This window comes from Humulus lupulus, chromosome X (genome assembly GCF_963169125.1).
Source record: "Humulus lupulus chromosome X, drHumLupu1.1, whole genome shotgun sequence".
Lineage (NCBI taxonomy): Eukaryota > Viridiplantae > Streptophyta > Magnoliopsida > Rosales > Cannabaceae > Humulus > Humulus lupulus.
This window is the reverse complement of record NC_084802.1, coordinates 129,530,728-129,557,185: the sequence shown is the minus strand read 5'-3', so window position 1 is coordinate 129,557,185 and position 26,458 is coordinate 129,530,728. Positions and strand designations below refer to the sequence as shown.

The following is a 26,458-nucleotide window of genomic DNA, read 5'->3' as shown; positions in this document are numbered from 1 at the left end:
TTTGGGCTCCGCACCCTAATCAGATAAGTGACTATTAAGTCATAATCTGAATAGGTGACTAATAAGTCTATCTCTGGATAGATGACTAATAAATCTATCTATAGGGCTCTGTACCCTAAGCCATGTGACATTCAGTCACCTGAGCTTTTTGGCTCTGGCTCTATGTAACTAGTCTTTAGACTAGACAAGCGCTTTTAGTTTCATTGAACTTGGGGTCGGTCAAGCATTTCATGCTTATGGTGATTAGATCTCATCATTTCTGCCTGTGTTAAACACATTAATGTCGTTCTTTACTCTTAAGCCAATACCATACGACCAATGCTCATATCACCACTGAACTTGACTGATAAGTCACATCTTCAGGATCAATACTAAACACCATTGCCATTCTCTGACTAATAAGTCATTTCCATACACAGATAATCAAAGCTGCTATGCATTTACAATGCAATCAATGTCAATATATAGAGCACTCAACATGCTTCATCTATAACCATGCATGTCACATACTGGGTGCAGTTTTCTTACCTCTGGTTCGAGTGAGAAATAATAAAAGAACGACCTTTGAGAACGATCAGTCCTTAAGTTCCTTAGCGGTTACCTAGTCATAACCAATATGAAATTCCATCAATAAAAATAAAAATAAAAGGTTCATAATCTAAAACCTCGCTCCCGGAGTCTTGAATCGTACTAAAATGGTTAATAGATTCAATCCCGAGCCTTAGGAAATGAAACCCCGAGCCTAAGCCCTTGAAAAACCCTCCATGGCACAAAAGGAAGGGGCGGGTCGCGACTTGGCCTAGTGAGTCGCGGCGTGCCCCCAAGAGAGAGAGCAATCTATCTAGGGTACCAGGGGCGGGTCGCGACTTGGCCTAGCAAGTCACAGCGCGCTTGCTTCACAGAGCCCAGGGGAGGCTCTGACTTGGGTCCAAGTCGCGACTTGCATGAACTAGGTCACGAATTGACTCAGCGATCCCAGCTCCCCTGCCCATTTCTCAATTCAAACCATCCCAAAAATCATAACCAACCATTACCACAATATATACACCAGTTTATTAGCAAAACCCATGCTTTAACCCTCTCAAAACCACACCATATAACCACTTCAAAGATCAACCCTCAAGCTCAAGAACTAACTTTAAAACTGAGCAAGAAACTAGAAAATATGGCTGAAACCTTGCCTTAATCACAGGTTTGAATCCCGTTCAATGGCTGATCACTAGCCTAATACTTCAAGCTTTGATTCCCAGGTTTGAATCCTCAAAGTAAGCTTCAAAATCCAAAGAAAAGAGAGGAAGAGATATGATCAAGAGAGAGAAGGAAAATAGTCTTTGTTTTTGCTGCCTAAAGCTTCTACAACCAGCCACTTAATTTAAAATATAACCCTTGGTCAAAAGACCAAAATGCCCCTAAGCCCATTTAACTCCTAAATAGCCCCAAGGGCAAAATAGTCATTTCCCACTTATCCCGCTAATTATAATTAATGTCCTCCAATTCCCATTATTCCCAATATTCTTAAATAATAATTAAGTCATATCCTATAACCTATTCATTCCCAGTAATGTGCTAAGCATCAAATTACCTCTAGGCTCACCCTGAGCCTGAAAATTAATCTCGTTATGACCAAACTGCTAACTTGCATTCTAGGATCGTCTCATGTCAAATAGCTCGAACATATCCACATTATAATGTGGTCTCATCCATAAATCATAAACATGCACATAAATATACACATAAATATACAGATATGCCCTCAACGGGCCAAATTACGAAAATACCCTTCTAATAAGAAGTGGGCCCACATGCATACAATTATCATCATATAATAATATAACTCACATAATCATACATATAACCACATAATTGCATAATAAATCAGTTATGGCCCTCCCGGCCCCCTAATCCAGGCATTAAACCACATTAGGGAAATTGGGACATTACAATTAATGCCCATATATTATTACACATTTATTACTCGAGATAACGCATGTAAATTCTATAAACAATCATATCCTTATGTAAATGGGGGGTTATCCAAATTTATCATTTACCATATTTATGTACACGGTGGCCCAAAGTTGTCAAGAAAAACCCCCCATAAATACCAGAGGAATGGATAGAAAAAGGGGCTGATTCTTTATATACTAAAACTCTCTTACTTCCAGAGCTCTAAGTAGATCAATAAGATTGTGTTGTGGACTAGGTGGATTTTAAGCACTGAACCACGTAAAAGTGTGGGGGTTTGTGATATTTTTTCATTTGTTCAATTACGGTTTAACAAAAGCCTAATATCTCTATTGTCGGATTTCTTAATCCACTGTTGGCGAGAAACCACGTCAACAGTTCTAATAATGAATATAATTTTAAAAAATTAGAAATACTCAATGTTTATCGAGTTTTTCGGAAACTATAAATATATTATAAAATAAGAGTTGGAAGGAAATGATAAGAGATGAACAATCACAATTTTTACGTGGTTGGAGCGTTAATGAGCCTTAGTCCACGAGTCACTAGTATTAGGCTTTAGAGAGTTTTGACAATGGAGGTTTTCTGCAAGTTCAACAGTGTTTTGCTTACAAGAGAAATTCTGGTATCCTCGCTACAGTGCACAACTGACCCTATTTATAGGCAGTCAGGTCAGTTGGGCCAGGCTAATCTGGGTGCAATAAGGATGTAATTACAATTTGCTCGCTAACGGAGCCATACTACAAAGAATGTAACATAATTATATGTTGTTAATATGGGCCCATTGGGCCGGCTTAGGCGTGGTCAAGCATTACAACTACCCTTTGTACGTTAGCACGGACTGATCCACGTGGGCTATCGAGGTGATCCTGGGGACAAGATCTGTCAGAGTAGTGGCAATATTGTTTCCTAGGAACAATGTACGTTTCGTGTGTACCCCATTCTGCAGGTTAATTATGGAGACCAACCTCTGGATTTCTCGGGGACACATCAGCATCAGGGAAGACTACGCTTATATTATATGGACGTATGGTCCATGTTCATTTACCAATATCCAGGATCGTTTACCTAATTCATGGTTCGCTTACCAGGAACTAGGTACATTTACTAAGGCGAATATCTTGATGACGGCGTCTTCTCTTGGATCCCACTTGATGGGATCCATCTCCTGGAGTGAATTTTTCGCCATCATAATTTACATCCCGGAGGATGTATATTGAGAGTGGTCAGGGAGACGATGCATGCATGCACCTTAGTTCTGGCTCCCTCACTATGCTTGCGCTACTTGTCCGTCATCGGGCTTAGTATGGTCTGGGGCGTCAGGGTTTCCTTATCATTGTTCATTGGGCCCAGGTTGGACCCGGACCTCTTCTGAGGCCCCATGGACCCGTTCGGCCCTGCCACATGTCATTGGTGGAAAATATGGATGACACTCAATTTATAAAAAAAAAAAAATAGTTTTAATTTTTGTTGACGGTGAGAACTCGTCAACGAAGTTAAGTTGGAAAAATTATCAAATTAAGATCACTAATCGGAAAGCTGTAAAAACTTGAACAATAACTCAAGAACTAGGATAGAACAATAATGGAGAATTCAGTCTTTCATTCACACTCAAACCTCTGCTACAGTAAAATTTCCAACCCCCTTTTCAGGTGGTCTTAGAGTTCATTTTATAGTAGGCTCTAATGGCCTTAGATACATGGTGGTCCAGGAGACCAAGTGGTACATATGTACTGTGTCAGGGGAGTGGCTTCAGAGGTTGTGGTCGTACATCCCGTACAGGAGCAGATGTCAGGAGGATGTCTCCACTACTTGTCTGTACCCGTGTCTGATGGGTAGTGGCAGGTGTAGTGGCGCAGGAGGTAGTGGTGTCGATTTTGTCCTCTTTCGTAATGCTCCAACTACTCGTCTATCAAGAGTGTCAGGATCATGCGTACGGTCTTAACGGTCGTACCCCGTACAAGATTGTACCAACATGATCCTTTTGAATTATTCTTAGGCCTTTCCCTCTAAATGTCGAAGTCATGGCTGACCCTTAGAGGAGACGTCCACTTGAAGTGTTAGGGGCGAAGAATAGGCGTGTGCGTGACGCCATCTCACGAGGCCACTTGGTGCTGGACCTCATGCGTGCGGCCGAGGCATGGTTGGGGCACCATTTCGCGAGGTGCCTTACTAGCGAGGCCACCACCAGCGAGGCCACCATGCCCAGCGAGGCCACCACCAGCGAGGCCACCATGCCTAGCGAGGCCACCACCAGCGAGGCCACCACCAGCGAGGCCACCATCAGCGAGGCCCTCACCAGCGAGGCCACCATCAGCGAGGCCACCACCAGCGAGGCCACCATCAGCGAGGCCATCAGATGCAACTAAGGCGTGGCTTCGCTAGGTACGTGGTTGGTGCGGGACAATGGGAGCCCGAGGGCATCGCGGCCCCATTGCGTAATTAAGTGCTTATGGGGTCTTAATGCGTGCCTTTGATCCTTCGAGGGCGTGGAATTTTGAGCCTCAACAATTTTATTAGAATTAAGATGTACTTAGTAAGCCTAAAATTTTAAGAATAAAACTAAAGATTTAATATAGTATATTATAGTCATTTTACTAAAGAATAAATATGTGATTGTTATGAAAAATATATAAATGCGCAAGTATACACAGTCACAAATAAGTAATATAATGATAAGTAAAGAGTATTATTATCTCCACAAGGATTGATTTAGCAACTAATTATCTAAAATCAACACTTAACAACTTGAAAGAAAATAATTGATAATGATTTGATTAAACCTAAAAATTAAGCAAGAAATTAAATAAACCAAAGAGCAAAATGAACAAGATAGTGATGATAGGTTAGAATAATTAATTTCCCCTAATATGCAAAGTTGATGCCAATGTTGCAGGAATGCTATGACAAACTGGGTAATATTAATTTAGAATTCCAATTTAATTCATAGGCTTGCATCGAAGTAACTATGGTTTCAATTCTTTAATTAAACTAAACATATGTCTATGCCAATTTAACTTCAAGAATAAATATTGAAGCACCAATTCCACAAAGATTATGCAAGGTAACAATACATGTCTATACCATTACAAAATTAAAATCAAAGTAATTAATCTTACACCATTCAATTTTTATGCCTATTAATACTAACATTTTCATAATTAAAATTAACTCAATTACTCACAATGGTAATCAAGAAATAGCAAGTAATAAACAATAAAACTACTTGAATGAATAAAACCTCAATTTACTATTAACATCATTAACAAAGCATCAAAAGTCACATAGTAGAGTTCATCAATCATCCTAGTTACAAAAGTTTTAGCTCATGCTTAAAGTAATAAAAATACTCAAAATAAGTTCATCCATGACTTTAGAAAATATGAAATAGAAACTAGAAATACAAAAAGAGTAAGAAGTGTAGGAAGAACTAATAGATGGGTGATGTCTTTCTTGTCTCTTCTTCCTTGTCCTTCTCCCTTCGGTGTTTCTCCTCCTTTATTTCTTTCTCTTGTTTTTCTTCATTTTCCTTGGGTATTTTCTCTTTAATGGTTGTTGAAAGTTGGGTAGAGATTCTCCAATGATGGTTGTGTTTTATCTTCTTTTTAAAGCTAGGGTTCCAATTAGAAAAACCCTACTTTTCTCTCCTTCCTCCACATGTCACATTCTCTAATTTTTTGGGACCAGTTTGAATTAAACCCAGCTGACTTTAGTTTTCTAAAAACAACCAAATAAATCATAAAGAGCTCACTAACTAAATGACCAGCTAGCCTTGTTTCTCATGTTAGTCCCTCAATAGCTACTGTGCTCAAAATGTTGTAGCAATTTAAAAAATCATGTACTAAAAATTAGCATTATAAATTAACTAATTTTTCTTCAGAACTACACACAATTGAGGTAGATTAATTATTTAATAGGAAACTAAATAAAAATAATATAAAAATTAATTAAAACTAATATAAAAATATTAAAATTAATATTTATTCAAAACTAATTAAAAGTCATTAAAATAAACTAGAAATACTTGAGAACAAAACTAATTCATTGCATAAAAATAAAAAAAATAAAAAAGAGTTATCAGTGATAAAAATAATTAGAAAATGAGTGTCTTTATATTATTTTGGGTGTAAATATAACTTCCTACTAATCAATTATTATCAAATATTTAGTTTTGATAAATTTCCATAAATTCCCTCATTAAATAAAAAATATATTTTTTAGCACACCTCAAAATCATCTAATATATCATTTATATATTAATTAATTTATCAATTTTTATATAAAAAATTTTTATATACTTTCATTTTTACAAACATGAACACTAATTTTACTAATGATTTTGATTCTAACAAGATAAAATTTTAATTTATTTATGTTTATATTTGTTCTTATTATGGATTAAAAAATTTGATTAAGTTCTTCATTCTTAAAAATCAAATTATTTATTAATGTAAAATTTTGTACTAAAACATATAAAAAAGTGTGAATTTTAGGGTTTTAGTTAGAAGGAAAATTTGAGAAAATATGCTTAACACACTCCTTAAATAAAAAAAATGCCCCCATTTTACAAATTTTTTAAAAAATATGCTTTAAACCTATTTTTGGACCATAATACCCTTAATGTAAATTGAAGCATATTTCCATCCTCTCACTCTCTCTAATCGTGACTCCCCTTTGAGCACACTCTCCAATTCATTTTTGGAGTAAGCTTTTATGAATGTGGGTTTGAAATTGTGAGTTGTTTTGTAGATCATGTATAAGATTCGATGACATTTCTAAAGTTTCAATTGTGACTAGATGGGATTTAGGTATTGTTATCGATAGTGAAATTCCGTTTTTAGTAATTACCAAATTAATTAAACAATGAATTAATTAAAATGTGGAATGGTAATTAATTGTTTACACAGATAGCAGTTCTATCGAGACAGAATCCGAACTTGTCACGACAGAAACTGAACACAATAAAGAGACAGTGCAAAAATTAAAGAACACAATGAATTTTTACAAGGTTCAGAAACCCTTTCGGATAACCTACTCCTTGGGGCCACGCCTAGAGAATAAACCAATTAGTAAAGAAACAAAGTGTACAAAAGCATTGACTTAAACAATGTAAGACTCCCTCTTAAACTATTGCCGCAATCTTGTTGTACTCTTCTCTACGAATCTGGTTTGATGAAATGCTGATTCTCTTGAACTCCCTTCAAAGAATAGCGAGTGCACACCTCCTCCCGAAGTGAGACTTAGATAGAATCCTCTCCCGAAGATCCTTATGAACACGTTCACAATAGACACTATCTGATTACAATGGACTAGATAGATATCCACAAGTACACTCAGCACTCTCACAAAGATTAAAGTGAATAAACTTAATCTATACAAATAAACACACTCTTCAAAAATAACGTAATGTTTACAAATATTCAAAATGGAAGAGGTGAAAATTCCAAAGGCCTTGGCAAGATATTTATAGGCAGGGAAATTGTCCAAGGCCATCATTTTCTGGTATCTTTGAAATCAATTTGCAAATTCCTTTGATTTAGGAAAACAGCCAGCCAGATGCATTCTGTGTCGACAGAAAAGGAAACTGATGAGTCAGCAACGAAGTCAGTCTCATCTGGCAGAACGAACATGGTCATTTCTTTTGACCATGTTCATTTTCGACACCAACTTAATTCCAGAATAGACATAATCCCACATAATCCCTTAAAATAATCTCAAGATATTTGCACAATATATTTTTTTACCAAAAATTGATTGTTTGTGATAAATAAGGCAACAAATATTTTCACACTTAAGGATATTTTCACATTACAAAATCAGCTAAAAATATTGCTAATTAATCCGAAAATCAATATGGAGACATGCTACTAATTTTTCTTTAAACATTTAAAATATTTTGTCTAAATTAAAGTTTAGCCAAAAAAAGGATTTTACAATCTCCCCTTTTGGCAACTTGATAGACAAGAATATTTTAAGTGTTCATTTTGAAAGACCCTGCAAAGACAAAACAGGTTAGAGCAAATAGCAATAGATTACTCCCCCTGCGAAAATCATCTCAAATGTAACAAGGATAAAAAAATTATAGCATGACTCCCCCTGTGAAAAGCATCTCAAATGTAACAAGGATCAAAAGCATAAAACAAGATAAACTGATCAAAATGAACCGTTTACTCCCCCTTGTTGTCTAGCAATAAGCCAAAGGAGTAACCAAAAACAAAAAGACACTAAAACAGCGTTCTTTTACAATTTATTGAAAATGAAAAAAGCAAAACAAAATAAAACCAAATGGACTCATTTGGAAGGACCCGCTGCAAAGTGAGACATCATGGACGAGAGACAACTCTTGAGACTGAACACTTCTGTTTGAACAGATTCTAGAGTGGCCTTGACACCAGTGAGTTCAGTAGCAACAGAATCAGCATCGCCAGCCTTGAGAGCAATCCCTTTAGTTGCCTTAACGGATGATGGTTCCTTCTTGAGTCTGTAGTCTGTACCGGCAGTGGGAGGAGTCAAGATTTCATATTCCAATCGAAGAGACTTTTGAGAATCTAGTAACTTGTAGATCAAATGAGGAAACACCAAATATTGACCTTTCTTTTTGGCATTTCCTAAGGCAGTGATCTGGTATAAAATGAGAGTGGTAAGATCAACTTGGAGACCAGTTCCGACTTTGTACAGAAAGAAAGTCGTGTCAAAAGTAATGGTGGAGGTATGAGTGGTGGGATTCCAGTTGTTGGTGGCAAATTTGTGAAGCACGGCATAGTAATGAGTAAGGTCGGTCACTTTGAGTACCGAGTGAGGTTCCCAAACCATATTCTGTCCCACCAACTCCGATAGCACCGTATCTTTGTTGAAATCCACAACAACATTGTCAACAGTAGGGGCAAATTGAGAACCTTGGCAATTTCAGCAGCACTAAACATATACCAATGCCCCCGAACATAAACTTGACCAAACATAAAAGACTTGCTATCAAACAGATCATCATTGAGATTAGCATAGAATTCTTGAACAACTCGAGGAACAAAACCATCCAACCCGGTTAAAGAACCTAACCACCCCCGATCCTCAATATTTTTAATGACCCCAAACACTCTATGGGCAGAAAAATAAAAAAAATTCTCACAGATAAAATCACGATGCACATAATGCTTCATATTTTTCTCATTGTCATTGAAACAAAATTCAAAGAGTGAGCCTTAAAGGAAGAACCTGGAGAGACTTTGGGACCCATAGGAGACGTGGTGCGAATCTCAGGAATTTTCACAGATTTTTTGCCCTTTGGAGAAACAGGAGGGTCCTCTGATGGGTCAGATTCTTCTTCTGAGTCAACATTTTCTTCAAGAGAGGGATCTTCTTCAAGGGGATCTTCATCAAAGGGAACACAATCTGAAGAAGGGTCAGATTCAGAAGAAGAATAAGGAGGAGGAATTTTCTTTACCTTCGACCGAAACTTGGAACGTGGAGTGGAACCCACGAGAGACGAAGCCTTTGGCGTGGAATTAGAAGGATTAGGCCCTTTGGAATGAGGAGATTTTCGAGAAGATGAGACCTAGAACCATCTTTTGCTTTTCTTCTTGGGTGCAAGCACATCAAGTGAGTGAGGAATCAGAATGGGGTTTGGCAGGATCACGGTCATGATCAGAGACATCATTTGATGGAGAAGCTCGGCCCCTTTTGGAAGACCCAGGGATAGAGGCGAGCGGAGCCGCCGATGAAGGAGGTCCAGACGGAACTTTGGGGGTTTCAAGGTCCGGAATGACCACGGCTTTGCTCGTGGTGATGGAACCATCAATGTGGCTGGGATGAGACAAGGTACTCTTCCGAGCCTTTTTCTTGGTGAGGGATGGAGATGCAGTCAACGAACCAGCCACTGACTTGACAGGCCGAGAGCCACTTCCTCTGGTTCTCACCATGGTTGCACGAGAATGAGAGAAAACTATCAAGGGAAAAATAAGGAACCAGAAAAAAGTGAAGGATGGAGACGGTTGAGATAATGGGTCCAAGGATATCCGAATAAAAAGAAAGGGAAAGATAGGGATTTGATCTTTTATTCCTTTATTTGAAAAATAAATGGAATAAACACTTTTGGAAATTACATACCAAATATCTCAATAATAACTGCCACCAATAGTGTACGACACAAAATTGGGAAACAAGCCAAAAATGGAAACTTTTGATCTTAATAAAATATGAGATAAAGACAAAAACAAACATGATACAACATACCCTTTTTGACACACTCAAATTCGATTTCCCTCAAAAAGAAATATATATATTAGTATTATTATTTTTTTTTTATATTAAGAAATATAACCGAATGTACCAAAGAAAAAATATCCCATTTTTTATTAGTGCTCAAAGTCTTTGTGCCCTTGCATGTGGAGAAAGAAACAATCATTATATCAAAACACATGTTTACTATAAGGTTTAGAAAATATATTTAATATAAATAATGCTTTTATTTTTCAAAATAAAATATCCCAAAACATTTACTCCTGTCACAAAAAATATTTCACTCAAATCAATCAGTGTGTATGAGACTTACAAATTTTGTCCAACAGTATATCTTAAGCATTTGTGTGTGATTGTGAAAGCAGAGATCATTGCCTTGTATGGAAATTTTAGCCTTTTTCAGGGACATTGCCCTATGTGGCAATTTTTAGCCTTTTTCTCAATGAGTACCCAAATTAGACGCTTTCACACTACACTGAAGGCTGTATTTAACAGTCGTAGAGTATCTTCTACATAATTGTTAGTTACATAGTTCCAACTTACTCAAAGTTAAGCAATTTACACAACAGTATAGGTAGCTCTATTCTAAGATGGAGCTTGAAATACTTTTCAAGGATCAAATGCTCACACACAAAAACACAGATTGATTTGAAGGAATATTAATTGGTGGGATTATTTGTTTTGAGTTTTTTTTTTTTTTTTTAAAATAGCATGAAATATATTAACTATAATTTCTAACCTGAAGTAAAAATATATTTTGACATAATGATTGAGACTTTTTCGATGAGCAAGGACAAGAAGACATCACACAACTTTTTCAAGCGCAGGGATAAGGTACAGCACAAAACAAATTAATTGGGACAAACCCCCAAGGATTTCCTGAGGGAATCAAACATGACTGTATCAAGGGCTTTTGTAAAAATATCTGCAATCTGTTTGTCAGTCTCAATATATTCTAAGATCAAAGTTTTATTTTCAATGAGTTCCCTAATAAAATGATGACGAATGTCAATGTGTTTAGTGCGAGAGTGTTGAACAAGATTTTTTGAGATATTAATAGCACTAGTGTTATCACAAAAAATAGTCAAGGTTTTAAGATCAAACCCATAATCTGTCATCATTTGTTTCATCCATAATAATTGCGTACAACAGCTTCCTGCAGCTATGTACTCGGCCTCAGCAGTTGACAGGGAGATTGAATTTTGTTTCTTGCTATGCCAAGAAATTAGATTGTTTCCCAGATAGAAACATTCACCACTTGTACTTTTTCGGTCAACTGCATTGCCTGCCCAATCAGCATCACTAAAACAAACAAGGTTAGAGTTTGTTTCCTTTGAGTACCAAATTCCATATTCCTGAGTACCATTTACATAACGAATGATTCGCTTTACAGCTGTCACATGTGATTCCATAGGATCCCCTTGATATGGAGCACATACCCCCACACTGTAGCTTATATCAAGACGACTGGCTGTGAGATACAGAAGACTTCCAATCATGCTTCTGTAAAAATTTGGATCTACTTTAACGCCATTTTCATCATTTGTTAGTTTGACTGTGGTTCCCATTGGTGTTTTGGCGTGTTTGGCAGACTCCATCCCAAATTTCTTGACCAGATTTTTTGCATACTTACTTTGAGAAATGAAAGTTCCATCTTCTGACTGCTTGACTTGCAAACCTAGAAAATAGGTTAACTCGCCTACCATGCTCATTTCAAACTCATTCGTCATTTGTTTGACAAATTCCTGCACTAAAGTGTTAGAAGTAGAGCCAAAAACAATAGCATCAACATAGATTTGAGCAATAACAATATCAAAATCAACATTTTTGATGAAAAGAGTTTTATCTACTCCTCCTATTTTATACCCATTTAAAACAAGGAATTGAGTCAATCTTTCATACCAAGCTCTAGGAGCCTGTTTCAGACCATAGAGAGCTTTTTTAAGTTGAAAAACATGATTAGGATTATGTGGATCTTCAAATCCTTTTGGTTGTTCAACACATGCTTCCTCATTCAAATTTCCATTTAAAAATGCAAATTTAACATCCATTTGAAATAGTTTGAATCCAACAACACATGCAACAGCCAATAGCAATCTTATTGACTCAAGTCTTGCGACAGGGCCAAAAGTTTCATCAAAATCAACTCCTTCAATTTGAGTATACCCCTGAGCAACTAGCCTAGCTTTATTTCTTATTATTGTACCAAATTCATCGGTTTTATTTTTGAAAATCCATTTGGTACCAATAACATTTGTATGATTTGGTCTAGGAACAAGAGCCCATACCTCATTTCTTGTGAATTGTTCCAATTCTTCTTGCATTGCTTTTATCCATGACTCATCATTCAAGGCTTCTTTCACATTTTTTGGTTCAAAGATGGATGTAAAGCAAACGAATTGAACCAAATTCACATACATTTTTCTTGTTACCATGCTTTCTTCAATATCACCAAGAATGAGATCTGAAGGATGATTCTTTTTTATTCTGGCAGAAGGTTCTCTCTGTATTGAATCTGTGATGATTTCTTGCCCTTCCGTTGTTGATCGGTCGGATGATGTTGGAACAAATTCAGCTTCTGTTGTAACAGATTCGGTATGAGAGGGCACAACATCGCCTATTTTCACTGCAGGAGATTCTATCTGAGAGGTTTCGACAATAAACCTATCAATTTCTTCTTCATTGGAATATTCAGAAAAATCTTCTAAATCATCAACAACAACATTGGATGATTCCATAACAATTTGAGTTCTCATGTTATAAACACGATAAGCTCTACTATTCATAGAATACCCAAGAAACACTCCTATATCACTTTTTGAATCAAAATTTCAAATATTCTCACGATCTCTAAGAATATAGCATATGCATCCAAAAACATGAAAATAACTTACATTGGGCTTTTTACCTTTCCAAATTTCGTAGGGAGTTTTGAAAGTACCTGGCCTAAGAAATACTCGATTGATTGTGTAGCAAGCAGTGAATATTGCTTCTACCCACAATCGTTTGGAGAGTTTCTTACTATTTAGCATTACTCTGGCCATCTCTTGCAAGGTTCTATTTTTTCTCTCAACAACCCCATTTTGTTCAGGAGTCTTGGGAGCTGAGAACTCATGGGAAATCCCTAGAGATTTACAGAAATCATCATAAACAGTATTCTCAAATTCTTTACCATGATCACTTCTAATTCTCACAATCTTACCTATATTGCAATTTTTTTCAACTCTTAATTTAATGCACAAATTTTTGAAGGCATCAAACGTGTCTGATTTTTCCCTTAAGAAGTCAACCCAAGTAAAACAAGAAAAATCATCAACACACACAAAGATATACCTTTTTCCATTAATACTTTAAACTTGAATGGGACCCATGAGATCCATGTGCAAAAGTTCAAGAACTTTTGAAGTATTGATCCCTGTGACAGTTGTGTGGGAGTTTTTTAATTGTTTCCCTAACTGACAAGGTTCACATTTACCTGCAGATTCTCTACCCAACTTGGGTAACCCACGAACTAACCCTGCACTTGCAATCTTTTTTAAACTTTTGAAATTTATATGACCCAGTTTCTCATGCCATAAATCAGTGGTATTACTTATAGCAGAGTGACATGTGAGAGTTGGCGAAAGAGTATAACAATTATCAATGGATCTATATCCTTTCAATATACTCACGCCATTTTGATCAACAACATTGCAATCATCACAAGAAAAATTTATTGTGAAGCCTTGATCACAAATTTGACTTATACTAATTAAATTAGCCTTAAGGCCTTCAACAAGTAAAACATTTCTCAATTTTGGTAATCCATCAAGACTTAGAGTGCCTTTTCCAATAATAATACCTGACATACCATCACCAAAGGTTACTGCACCACATTTCATAGATTTGAAATTGGTGAGTATATTTGCATCACCTGTCATATGTCTAGAACATCCACTATCAAAATACCAAGAATTAGAGGCACGAGATTTATGACAAGTAAAAGCAGCAAGACAAGTTTTTCTTGCTTTTTCAACCCAAACACTTTTTGAAGGTTTTCTGACAACATGTTTTGTTTTACTATAATGATTTAAATAATTGTTTTTGAAAAAATTCATCATAGTAAAACATCTGGGCAGGATGTGCCCTTTCACTCCACAAAAATGACATATTGGAATGAACCGATCTGTGTTGGTTCTTTTGAGAAAATTGGTCTGTTTAACAGATGTGGAAACAGATTTGCTTTTTGTCGAATCAACTGTTTGAGATGTACCTGCAGAGACGTTAGCGGATGCAACAGAATGTATGCCAGATTTCACAAAAATGGTTTTGCCTTTTGATTTAAAACCATCAGATCCTAATCCAGAAAAATTACCAGCCTTTTGTCCTGCACCAATAACATCATCCAAAATCCTGGAATTTGGATTAAGCATTTTAACACCTTTATCCATGTGGTTAATTTCATTTGATAATCTCTTAATTTCACAATCTTTTGCAATAATTTTTTCTTCAAGATTCTTCACAGTGTTTACAAGATCATCATTCTTTTCCTGTAAGAATTTATTATTGCTTGCCACTAAGCGATTATCGGAACAAACCTTTAACCATTGATCATACATATCTTTGTATGATTCTTTCAGGGAATCCTCATCTAGATCAGACTCACTGGATTCACATTCAGAATTATCTTCCTGTATTGCGTTGTTTAGACAAACAACCCTTTTATTATCCTGCAAATTCAATGTTAATCCAGAAACAACAGAGGTTAAGGCAAGATTCAAGTTATCTTCTTCATCACTACTTTCAGAGTCCTGATCACTCTAAGTAGCTGCCATTACCTTTTTATTTTTCTTCAGTGTGTTGGCACATTCAGATTGAATATGACCAAAGCCTTCACATTCCCTGCATTGCATGCCTCTTTTATTGTTATTGTCAAAAGGTCTAGAAAATTGATTACCTTTGGAAGATTTGAATGAGGATTTTTTGTTACCAATCTTTTTCATGTATTTTTGAAAATTCTTGGTCAACAGAGCCATTTCTTCTTCACCATCATTTTCTTTTGAATCTTTTATTTTTCATGATTTGAGGGCAACTGATTTTTCTTTGGGAGCACTTGGATTTTCCTTTTGGCGAATTTGTTGATTGAGTTCAAACATTCGCAATGAACCCATCATTGTGTCGAGATCTTTTGCTTCTTCAATTGCTGTGAGCTTTATTTGAAACCTGTCAGGAAGCACTCTAACAATTTTTCGAACTAACACATTATTTTCCAATTTTTCTCCCAAGGCAAAATATTCATTAGCTATATCAAACAGTCTTTCATAGATTTTTGTGAGAGACTTAGTCTCTGTCATTCTAAGATTTTCAAATCTAGTAGTTAACATAACAAGCCTAGAACGTTTTACATCAGCAGTTCCTTCAAATTGAGTTTGAAGGATTTCCCAAGCTTCTTTGGCAGATTCACACGAAGATATTAATTTTATGTAACCTTCACCAACTCCATTAAAGATAGCATGCAAGGCTTTGTTGTTATAACTGGATAATTTATCTTCAGCATCGGTCCAGTTAATTTCATATTTTACCTTTGTGATATCATCGGATTCAGACGGAGGTGTCCAACCGGTTAAGATTGATCTCCACGCCTTTTCTTCTTGAGTTTTAATAAAGGCTCTCATCCTAACCTTCCAATAAGGATAGTTGGAATCATTCAACAAAGGAGGATGAGTTATAGATCCACCTTCTGCAAAGAAAGACATTTCACAAGGCACAAAACAAACGGAAAAATACAAGATCGCACTAAGAGTTTAGTGACCCGCTCTGATACCAATTGAAATTCCATTTTTAGTAATTACCAAATTAATTAAACTATGAATTAATTAAAATGCGGAATGATAATTAATTTTTTACACAGAAAGCAGTTCTGTCGGGACAGAATCCGAACTTGTCACGACAGAAACTAAACACAATAAAGAGACAGTGCAAAAATTAAAGAACACAATGAATTTTTACAAGGTTCAGAAACCCTTTCAGATAACCTACTCTTTGGGGCCACACCCAGAGAATAAACCAATTAGTAAAGAAACAAAGTGTACAAAAGCATTGACTCAAACAATGGAAGACTCCCTCTTAAACTATTGTCGCAATCTTGTTGTACTCTTCTCTACGAATCTGGTTTGATGAAATGCTGATTCTCTTGAACTCCCTTCAAAGAATAGCGAGTGCACACCTCCTCCTGAAGTGAGACTTAGATAGAATCCTCTACTGAAGATCCTTATGAACACGTTCACAATAGACACTATCTGATTACTATGGACTAGATAGATATCCACAAGTACACTCAGCACTCTCACAAAGATTAAGGTGAATAAACTTAATCTCTACAAATAAACACACTCTTCAAAAATAACGTAATGTTTACAAATATTCAAAATGGAAGAGGTGAAAATTCCAAAGGCCTTGGCAAGATATTTATAGGCAGGGAAATCGTCCAAGGCCATCATTTTCTGGTATCTTTGAAATCAATTTGCGAATTCTTTTGATTTAGGAAATCAACTAGCCAGATGCACTCTGTGTCGACAGAAAAGGAAACTGATGAGTCAGTAACGAAGTCAGTCTCATCCGGCAGAATGAACATGGTCATTTCTTTTGACCATGTTCATTTTCGACACCAACTTAATTCCAGAATAGATATAATCCCACATAATCCCTGAAAATAATCTCAAGATATTTGCACAATATATTTTTTTACCAAAAATTGATTATTTGTGATAAATAAGGCAACAAATATTTTCACACTTAAGGATATTTTCACATTACAAAATCAGCTGAAAATATTGCTAATTAATCCGAAAATCAATATGAAGATATGCTACTAATTTTTCTTTAAACATTTAAAATATTTTGTCTAAATTAAAGTTTAGCCAAAAAAGGATTTTACAGATAGCTATAGAAAATGAAGAGATGGTGGCTCAATAATATTCTATAGTAATCGTTGGATTTTCGATAATAGGGAAATCATTTGAAAGGACAATGTTTCGAAAGATTTTGATACTAATTGATGGTTTTCGATGAGTGAATAATAAGTTCAACTTTATTTCGATGTTTCTAGATAGTTTTCTATGGCCATCAAGGTACTTATGTAAAAAAATATAGTTAGGGAGTTTCGATTATTTTTTATGAAGCCTTGATAGCCATCAAGGTAGATTTGATTGATTTTGATGATGCTCTAAAGGCTATTGAAATTTTTGACAATTTTGAAGTGGTTTAAGATTTTTTTTTAGAAAATCCACACCTCAACTCATCGAGATGGCATCAATTCTCCATCGAACTCTAACGAAATGGCATCAATACTCCATTAAAATATATTTATTTTCACAAAAATAAAATGAAAGAATTTCAAACGGACCAAAATGGAGCTTTAGATTAAGACTGTCAAAATCAGACAGACTAAAATAAAGCTTTCAGATTAAGACTGCCAAAAAAATCAATATAAATAATAACAATCCACTTAGAAATGCTTGATTTATAATAACTTGTTTTTTAAATCCATACCCATAAAAAAATCATTAAGAAAATAATTATCCATGATTTCTCACTCAATTTTTTAGTAAATTTAGGGAAAAAAATGTGAACGCCACCGAAGGTGTAGAAAGTGGCTGATAGAGATAAAGAACATACTGAAATGAAAGGAGAGATGAACATAAGAAAGGGCCGGCTGAAATGCTCATAAGAGAGAGGGAGCACGAAGAAAAAAAAATCAATTTTGTAAAAGATAAGCACGAAGAAGAAAAAATAAATTTAAGGTGTCAGTATGCATATTTCTTCAAATTTCCCATTTAGAAATGGATGTAGAGAGAAAACAGATGGGTGTACATAAAATCACCCTTCAAAAATTAGTTTAGTTTTGCCTTGTTGCCATCTCTGTCCAAATTGCATATGTAATGCGATCTACAGAAAAGACCTCAAACCACACCACGAACACCCCTAAGACAAAAATAGTATTTTTTTCTTGAATATATAATATCTTGGGTTGGACAAAGTTTATGCTTTAGAATTATTTAATGTAAGAAAAAAATGTAAGTTTTAACTTTGGATATTTATAATACAAAATAAATTAATAAATAAATATTAAATGATTAATTATTCAATTTGTTTATATGCTTAAAGTTTAAAATAATAATTTATTAAACACTATAATAGTTAAAATGGTTCGTACCATTTTATGTTGGGGATTTATGGCTTACAATTTCTAATCCAACAATCAAAAATAGAAATTCATTCAATATTTCAAACCCTAGAGACTAATCAATATCCAATATTTATAGTATGAATGCAAATCTTTATAATTAAATAATAATAACATGAATTTAGAAATATTTAATCACAACATAACCATGGATTTAATGAAATAATAACACAAACTAAATCAAGAGAAAGAATGGACCTTTGTGGAGAAAAACCAAGTTACATAAAATCATAAATTTATGATTTTATGTGAGTCAACAAATGTAACAAGGCTTGACACAAATTAAAATTTGTTGTCCAAAAATCTCTATTCCTAGCCTCCCTTTTGAGATTGCTTGAAGTTACTACAATTGAATGAGATTGAGATTTACAAGCCTTGAATCTTCATGCAAGTCAAGCTTTCTTGATGGAGATCTTTGAGAAAACTAGTGATCTTGAGAGCTAGAGAGAGAGGGGGTTTTAGAGAGAGAGAGAGAGAGGTGAGTGATCAAGTCACCAATTAACTCAAATGACCTATTTAAATAGTATATAGGAACCTCATTAGACTCAACCAATGACATTAGAACGTTTTATTTTGAATTTTGGAGCCAAACACTACACCAAATATCCTTTTTTATAACATAAAAATATAATACTAATAAAAAAGTATTATGATATACTTATATATATTTATGTGGTAAAAGGAAAAAATGGCGGTAATTTATTTGGGAGCCCGCCTATAATAAAAGTTATGTTTTTTCGTGTAATGAACGTACCTTCCGACATTTTCTTTATTCTTTAAGCAAAAGCTTGAACCACCTCCATCTTCACCTTCTTCTTCTTCTACTGGTTCTGGATCTTCCTCTGTCTTCATTCTCCTGCTAGGATTTCATTTTCTCTCTGGTATTTATGCTCAATGTTCTATTGATTCGACCTGTACTAATCCTTCTCAAGGTATTTATTATCTTCTTCTGTTTTTCTTTTCGATCTCGATCCGTACATATTCGAATCTTCGCTTTTGAGATATGGATAATGAGAATGGTGGAGTTGGAGTGAGTTTAATTGTATTGATCTCGAATCGTTGTTTTCTATGGCAGCTTTGAATTAGTTTTGGAAGGATCTACAATGGTGGATTCTGGACCAGTAACGCCTGGGCAGGTGCGTGGTTTTCTATTTTGGCTTGTTCGAGGTGTGGTTCTTAGTTTATAATTGAATGTAGCGGACTTTAGCTGAGAAGACAGATATAGAAATAGAAATTTTGAATTTTCGGAGTTTGATTTGCAGTTTTTGGTTGAAGATCTCTTTATTTGCTTGAGATATTTCTTAATGCCTTACTTGTGGAGCTTTCGATCTGAAAATGATTGGTCTTGTCACCATTTATTTTTTTGGCGGTGGGTGGTGTGTAGTACTGCATTTAATTAGCTGAACGAAAGAGATTGGCTTGGTGTGAAATTTGAATTTAATTTTATAAAATGGATTCATATGCATCTATAAAAGTTAATTTCTTAAAGGAACGAACTTTAGTTCATTTTTCGTGTCATTTTTTGCATTGTATCGTTCGATGATCTTTCATTTGACTTCTTAAGATGATCATAGCGTGTATGATGGTGCTCTTGCCCTATGATGGAAAAACTCATTGTTGGAAACAAGTTCTCCTTGGTTTTTCATCATTGCCCTTTACATCTTTGCCGCCTCATTATCACCACCACCATAACCATCTTTATCTCTCTTTTTCTTTCTTTCTCTCTTTCTTTATTTACTCCTCTCTCTCTCTCTCTCTCTTTTACGAGGTGGGTGAAGTTGTAAATGGGCTTCGAAGAAAAATCTGTGGTTAACAAGGTTAATGATCTGATATAGCTAAGAGATTTGAGCTTGGGAGAGTGGTGGAGATTCTTCTTATCATTTGAACTTATTTTTTCTAAATTTCTTGTTGGCTTTTATTTATTTTTTAAAAATAAATATCTCTATAAGTCTCTCCCTCCCTCTCTCTTTCTATATATATATGTTTATATATATGTATATATATATATTAAAATCGTGGAATATTTCTATGTCTCTGTATGCAGATATGTGTATATACATTTTGGTTTGTAATCTTAACATCCATGTTCTAATATTTCAGTGAGGAATAACGTCTATATGGATCCTGCTCAGAAGTTCTCCTTGCTGCTGTTATTTCTTGGATTGGGTATGGTATTGTCTTTTATTGAATTCCCCATAGTTCTTGCTTTTTTTATGTTCCTTGTGATATTTGTGAAGAGAACCTCTTGTTTTATTTGAAGCATTTTGTTTTATTGAAATTTTGTAATAAAGATGCATTTTTACACCCTTTTGTAGCTCTTTTGTTTTATGCTTGCACTTTCTACTATTTCAAAAAAAACTATTCAAGATGAACATCAAGCTGACAGCACTTTTCCAAAATTGCCACAATTCATTTATTTTTATTATTGTTATTATTTTCTTTCTACTTTTTTGTACAATTATGGGAATCATCTTGTGTTTTTGTTTTCTTAACACTTCCTCTTCCTCAGTCTGTGTATTAGTGAGCGCCTCTTCTCTTAAGTATGATTTTGGGCATTGCGAAAGAGTTGTCCAGGAATGGGCTTTTTCTCCTCTTGAAGAAGAAATCAAAGCAGACAAACACACATTAAGGGATTTGCTGTTCTTCCTGCACGTCCCTAGAACAGGAGGACGGACATATTTTCATTGGTATTTCCATATTTTCAATATACAATAAGCACACTTGGCATTGATTCGTGTACTCATTTATGCATCTGACTGTAATCTTTTGATGCAGTTTTTTGAGAAAGTTGTATCCTAACTCTTTGGAGTGCCCCCGATCTTATGATAAACTGCGATTTGATCCAAGGTAACATCTCTCTCCCTCTCTCTCTCTCTCTCGCTTTCTCTTTGTGCATTAATGCTAGACATTGATTGACTATAATATTGTCAGCATTGTTACATCTTGTTGATTTCAAAATGACGAATTTTCCTTTTATTAGCACACACCTGCTGCTTTTTGAGGTAATTGGATTAGTTTATATAATTTTACTCCACTATCTTGCTAAGCTTTTGGTTTGGAATTGTACTTGGTAGTAATTTTCTTCATTTGCAGAAAGCGCAAATGCAGGTTTCTGGTTACTCATGATGACTACAGCATGGTATCCAAACTTCCAAAGCAGAGCACGTCAGTAGTGACAATACTCAGGGATCCAGTTGACCGTGTCTTTAGTACTTATGAATTTTCAATAGAAGTAGCAGCTAGGTTTTTGGTGCATCCTAATTTAACTTCTGCAACACAAATGGCTAAACGATTGCGTGCTAAAACAACTGGTGTAAGCACACTGGATATATGGCCCTGGAAATATTTGGTTCCATGGATGAGGGAAGACCTTTTTGCTTGTGTATGTTTGCTTTCTTTTTCTGCTGTTTGGTGTATCTTCTTTTGATTTTTATTCATACATATGTGTGCACATGGATTTCTATTATGTTTAGTATTGCTTTTACAGGAGCCATAATTTTTTTTAAATCATACTTGGTTTCTAGGTTTAGTTTATCTATGTCTGATAAATGGTAGCAATATGAAAAAGAATTCTTGTTGGGCAACTGCCAATGGTAGTCATATCTTTCTTAGTTCTTTTTTTAAAATATATATATATATAAATCTTGAGATGCTGCCTTCTTACCCGCAAGTTGGATATACTAATGTGTGTGTATATATATGAATAGAGAGATACTAGAAAGCATAGGGGCTTAAATGACATCATGAGCAGTGACCCATATGACACGCCGGAGATTGCTATGCCATTGCATGAGTACATTCATGATCCTATTGCTCATGACATAGTTCACAATGGAGCAACATTTCAGGTAGATAGCCCATGTTTTTATACAACATCATGATTTTATTTTATTTTGGGTGGGACGAGGGGTTAACACAATGCCATTATGTTATATGTCCATGCATGTAGTATATTTACAGCAAAGTTGCATATTTCTTTGTATGTACTGAAGGTAACTATTTCCACTTGCTTAATATTGTATCAATATCTCATTATTCCATTGCATGAGTACATTCACGATCCTATTGTTCTTGTTCATGACATAGTTCATTTAACAATGGAGTGACATTTTAGGTAGATAGCCCATGCTTTTATATGGTATCATGATTATTTTAGGGGGGACAAGGGGTTAACACAATGCCTTTATATTATATGTCCATGCATGTAATATATTTAACGAGAAGTTGCGCAATACTTTGTTTGTAATGAAGGGTAACTATTTGCATTGGCTTAATATTGTATCAATATCTCATTTTAAGAATTAATTCTATTAGGATAAAATAAATAAAAACATGGGCGAGTTTGGTATTTAGCCTTTCTGTTTTACCTTTTCACCTTTTTTTAAAAGATATTATGTTTGGGCATGTAACATGGAAGTACATCATAAAAGCTCTCAAGTGGACTAGAATCACTGTTTTTTTTTTTACATTTCTGTATAATCTTTTATCTGTCTGGTGTTCATTGAGGCTCAATACCTGACCACTTACCTTAAAGGTTGCAGGTTTGACAAACAACTCCTATACTCCAGAATCACATTTTGTGCGCCATTGTGTGCAAAAGTACAAGGTTCTTGGTCATCATGTGCTTCAAGTAGAAAAGGTGATAAATTAATGTATTCTGCACAGGACTTTTGTAGTGGATTGTCTACCATCAAATACCTGTTATTAAAAAGTAGTCATAGTGTTAGACAGCTGACTTAATTATAAAGTAATGAAAAATTTGTCAGTATATGTCTTTTCTCATTTTCTGGTTGATAAATTGTCATGATGAAAATTTGCTAAATCTTGCAGAAAAGATTAGATGATATGTTATATGTTGGTCTTACTGAAGAACACAAAGAATCTGCAACCATGTTTGCAAATGTAGTTGGTTCGCAAGTGATTTCCCAGCTCAGAGTATCAAGTTCAAAAACAAAGGGAAGTGCTGGCAAGAAATCAGGTTGGTGTAGTGAACACTGTATTTGCTATGTTAATCAACCTTTTGTATGTGGCAATTGCAACATTTGAATATGTTTGAAAGCTGGAGCTTGAGTTGAAAAGGAGACACTGCTCTGATTTTGTGTTTATTCGAACTATATTGAAAAATACAAAGGTCTGATAAAATAAATGGACTAAAAAAACAGAATAAAAAAGCTGAAACAAATATTTTGAAAAAATAAAATCAGAGAAATTTTAATAACTATTATATGTTACATGTACTGTTGTATGTTAATATGTTCCTCAGTGTACTACATTAACACCCTTTATGTTTTATCATCGATTGACATGAAAAATTCATTACTTGAATTAGGAGAATTGTAAAATCTTATTTCATGTGAATTGTTCTGAACAAGTGAACGAGTTGAATTGTTGAACTAAATTCAATCTGTGTATAGCTTAGTAAAATGTATTTGTCTATGTTCTTGTTTTAATGTTGAGGATTGTAGTTTCATTAGCCCAATAATGAAAATAGTAGTAGTTTCAAATAGGTCCATGATTTTTCATCATAACCGTTTCCATCTTTTAGATGGTAACAAGATGATCTTTTTTTTTTCTTTGCATTCTCTCTCTAGATTGGTGAAGATGCAAACTGGTTTTAATGAAAATCATGGTTATGTGCTTGAGTATAAAAAAGGCTCCATTTTAATATGTTTTTAAAATGTGTATGTCTAAAAGAACTGAGGGCTTTATCTCAAATGACTACTATGTTTTGATTTTGTTTCTGTGTTAGTTGTTCATGTTGCAATTTTTTTTTTTGTAAGTGTTCTTATTACTTTTTTTATTTCAAAATTTGTATTTTTCTTAATTGCATTATGACTTCAAGGATATATATGTCTAGTGCTAAAGTAATCATAATTTTAAATGTTTTGATTGAAGCTCAATTTTGTGGGGACGTTACTTTTACAAATCTAATTAATTAAACCTGTTTTGAGTAGACAGTCCTTACTAGTTGGCTAGGAGTGTGAACACAGCCAAAATTGTGACAGATTTTACTAGAGCATTGATGATTGAGAAAACAAACAAGTATGCAACCACTTGTTTTCCTTACAGTTGTTATATAACATATGGTATGAATTACTTTTGGTTTGTGCACATGCTCCTTTTGATGGTTTATGTATTTGGCATAAGTAAAATAATAATAGTTAGTGGTAGTTTATTTTATGAAATTGGTGAGAAGATGTGTTTATTAAAAAAAAATCTTGTATTTTCTTTGATTAGATTGGGGTTTTATTTATTTATTTCTGGGCTTGGTCACCTCTATTTTTGTTTTTAAGTTCTTTATGTTGAATTTATTTACTATAATAATTTCTTTTTTGGTATAGGCTGCTTTTAGAATCTCAATCATGCAGTTTACTACACAAAAAATCCCTTCTTGCAACACATAAGGAGCGCCTAGCAACCTTGAAGAAAACGGTATGGAGCGCCTTTAATTTGTACAATATTATGATAATTACTATCTCATTTTTATTGTTACTATGTCCCATAAGCTAATCTCAATAATTTTATTACTGTTGTGGTTGGATTAGTATTGAAAGTAAATTTTGTTTAACTTCTCTATCCTTTCCCCTCACACATATATACATGAACACATATTTCTTATTATTGATATTCTTAAAATTGTTGAGGGCTTTGTGGTAGTTTGAATTATCAAAACAAATTTTACTTATTTTCATAGAGTTTATATCTATAATAATTGTAATATGGAATTCTTGATATTTGAAAGAACATGAAATCATATACTTGGGTTTTGAAGGAATTGGAACCTAGAATGTTCTTTTTGATGAAAATGAACACTGTGTTCAAATAGTCATTGTAGCTGTTTGAAAAGTGCACTAATCTATCGAGTCCATGTCCCTAAGATGATGCTATTTGCAAGTTTCTTCTCTTTTTCCACTTGCTGCCCCTGTTTTGCATTATGAGTGAACTCTGAAGAAAAAAAATAAAGGGGTTTATTTAAGCAAAAGATGGCAGAGCTATCTTTATGAATTTATATATGTATATATATATATATTGTCTTTAGATCTTTGCTTGCTTGTTGAATTATTGACTTGGCACAGCTAGTGTTTAAGTTTATAGCATCAATTAAGTCATTAAAGTATACTCAAAGTTTTGTTGCATACCATCTGTTTGAGAAAAAGTCTGAGTTAAAATCAGTATTCTTTTGTTTTCATTCTTCATTCTTATTTGTAATTGTACAATTAGCCATTTTGGTGCTGTAAAATTTATGTTTTAGATGAATAAGCTGGTAGATTAATAAGATGCTAAACCAATTTCAAAATTTTCAATGTCTTTGTCAGCAGTAGCTTCTCATCTTGTAAGAGTGTAACTGAACTAATTATCATATGGTCAATTTATCTTCTGATAACAGGGAGTTTCAAGCTGTGTGAAAGAAGCAGGCATTGGATTTATGATGGCTCCAACATATCATCCAGCAATGAAGCTTGTCCGCTCAGTCAGGAAAAAGCTGAAAGTAAAAACTGTATTTAATATATTGGGCCCTATGTTAGACCCAGCAAGAGTATTGTATGCTGTTGTGGGTGTCTATGCAGAAGATTTGGTAAGTTTTTTGTCAGATTTTTATAATTTTAAACTTTACTTCTACATGCTTTGTTGAATTGTGGTCTACATATGATGTTCATGGCGACTAGCAAATATGACTAGCTTATCTAAGGATTTTACATAAATGATGACGGAACTGTTTGTAAAACAAAAAAGATAAAGTCCACATAGGAACAAACAATAAAGATCTGAATGCCTTTTTCATTTGAGACTTGTGGTAGAACTGGAGAATTTCAGATTGTGACTTGTGATACTCTCTATCATGTAGCTCAGTCTTCTGTAATTTTAGTGTAAATCGTAAGGACCCATCTAGCTGCATGGAACCAGTTTAACTAATGAAAACAAGGTGTTGAGGCATAGTATTAGAAACAAAAAAGAGAAAACTTTCTTGTTATTCTTTCTGTGAAAAGTGTTCTGTACAAAGGTGAATAAATCCAGCTTATATAGCTGGTTAAA

General features: G+C 34.5%; 1 protein-coding gene across 1 annotated transcript; it reads left to right on the top strand.

The window, feature by feature from the left end:
- The first annotated feature begins 19,170 nt into the window (after positions 1-19,170).
- LOC133803548 (protein-tyrosine sulfotransferase-like) lies at positions 19,171-25,879 on the top strand. The gene is made up of 11 exons (XM_062241633.1): positions 19,171-19,356; positions 19,500-19,560; positions 20,525-20,590; positions 20,934-21,111; positions 21,200-21,271; positions 21,518-21,806; positions 22,132-22,272; positions 22,959-23,063; positions 23,255-23,402; positions 24,766-24,856; positions 25,812-25,879. The coding sequence occupies exons 3-10, from the start codon at positions 20,542-20,544 to the stop codon at positions 24,774-24,776; spliced, it is 993 nt and encodes a 330-aa protein (XP_062097617.1). The 5' UTR covers positions 19,171-19,356; positions 19,500-19,560; positions 20,525-20,541; the 3' UTR covers positions 24,777-24,856; positions 25,812-25,879.
- Positions 25,880-26,458: the final 579 nt, after the last annotated feature.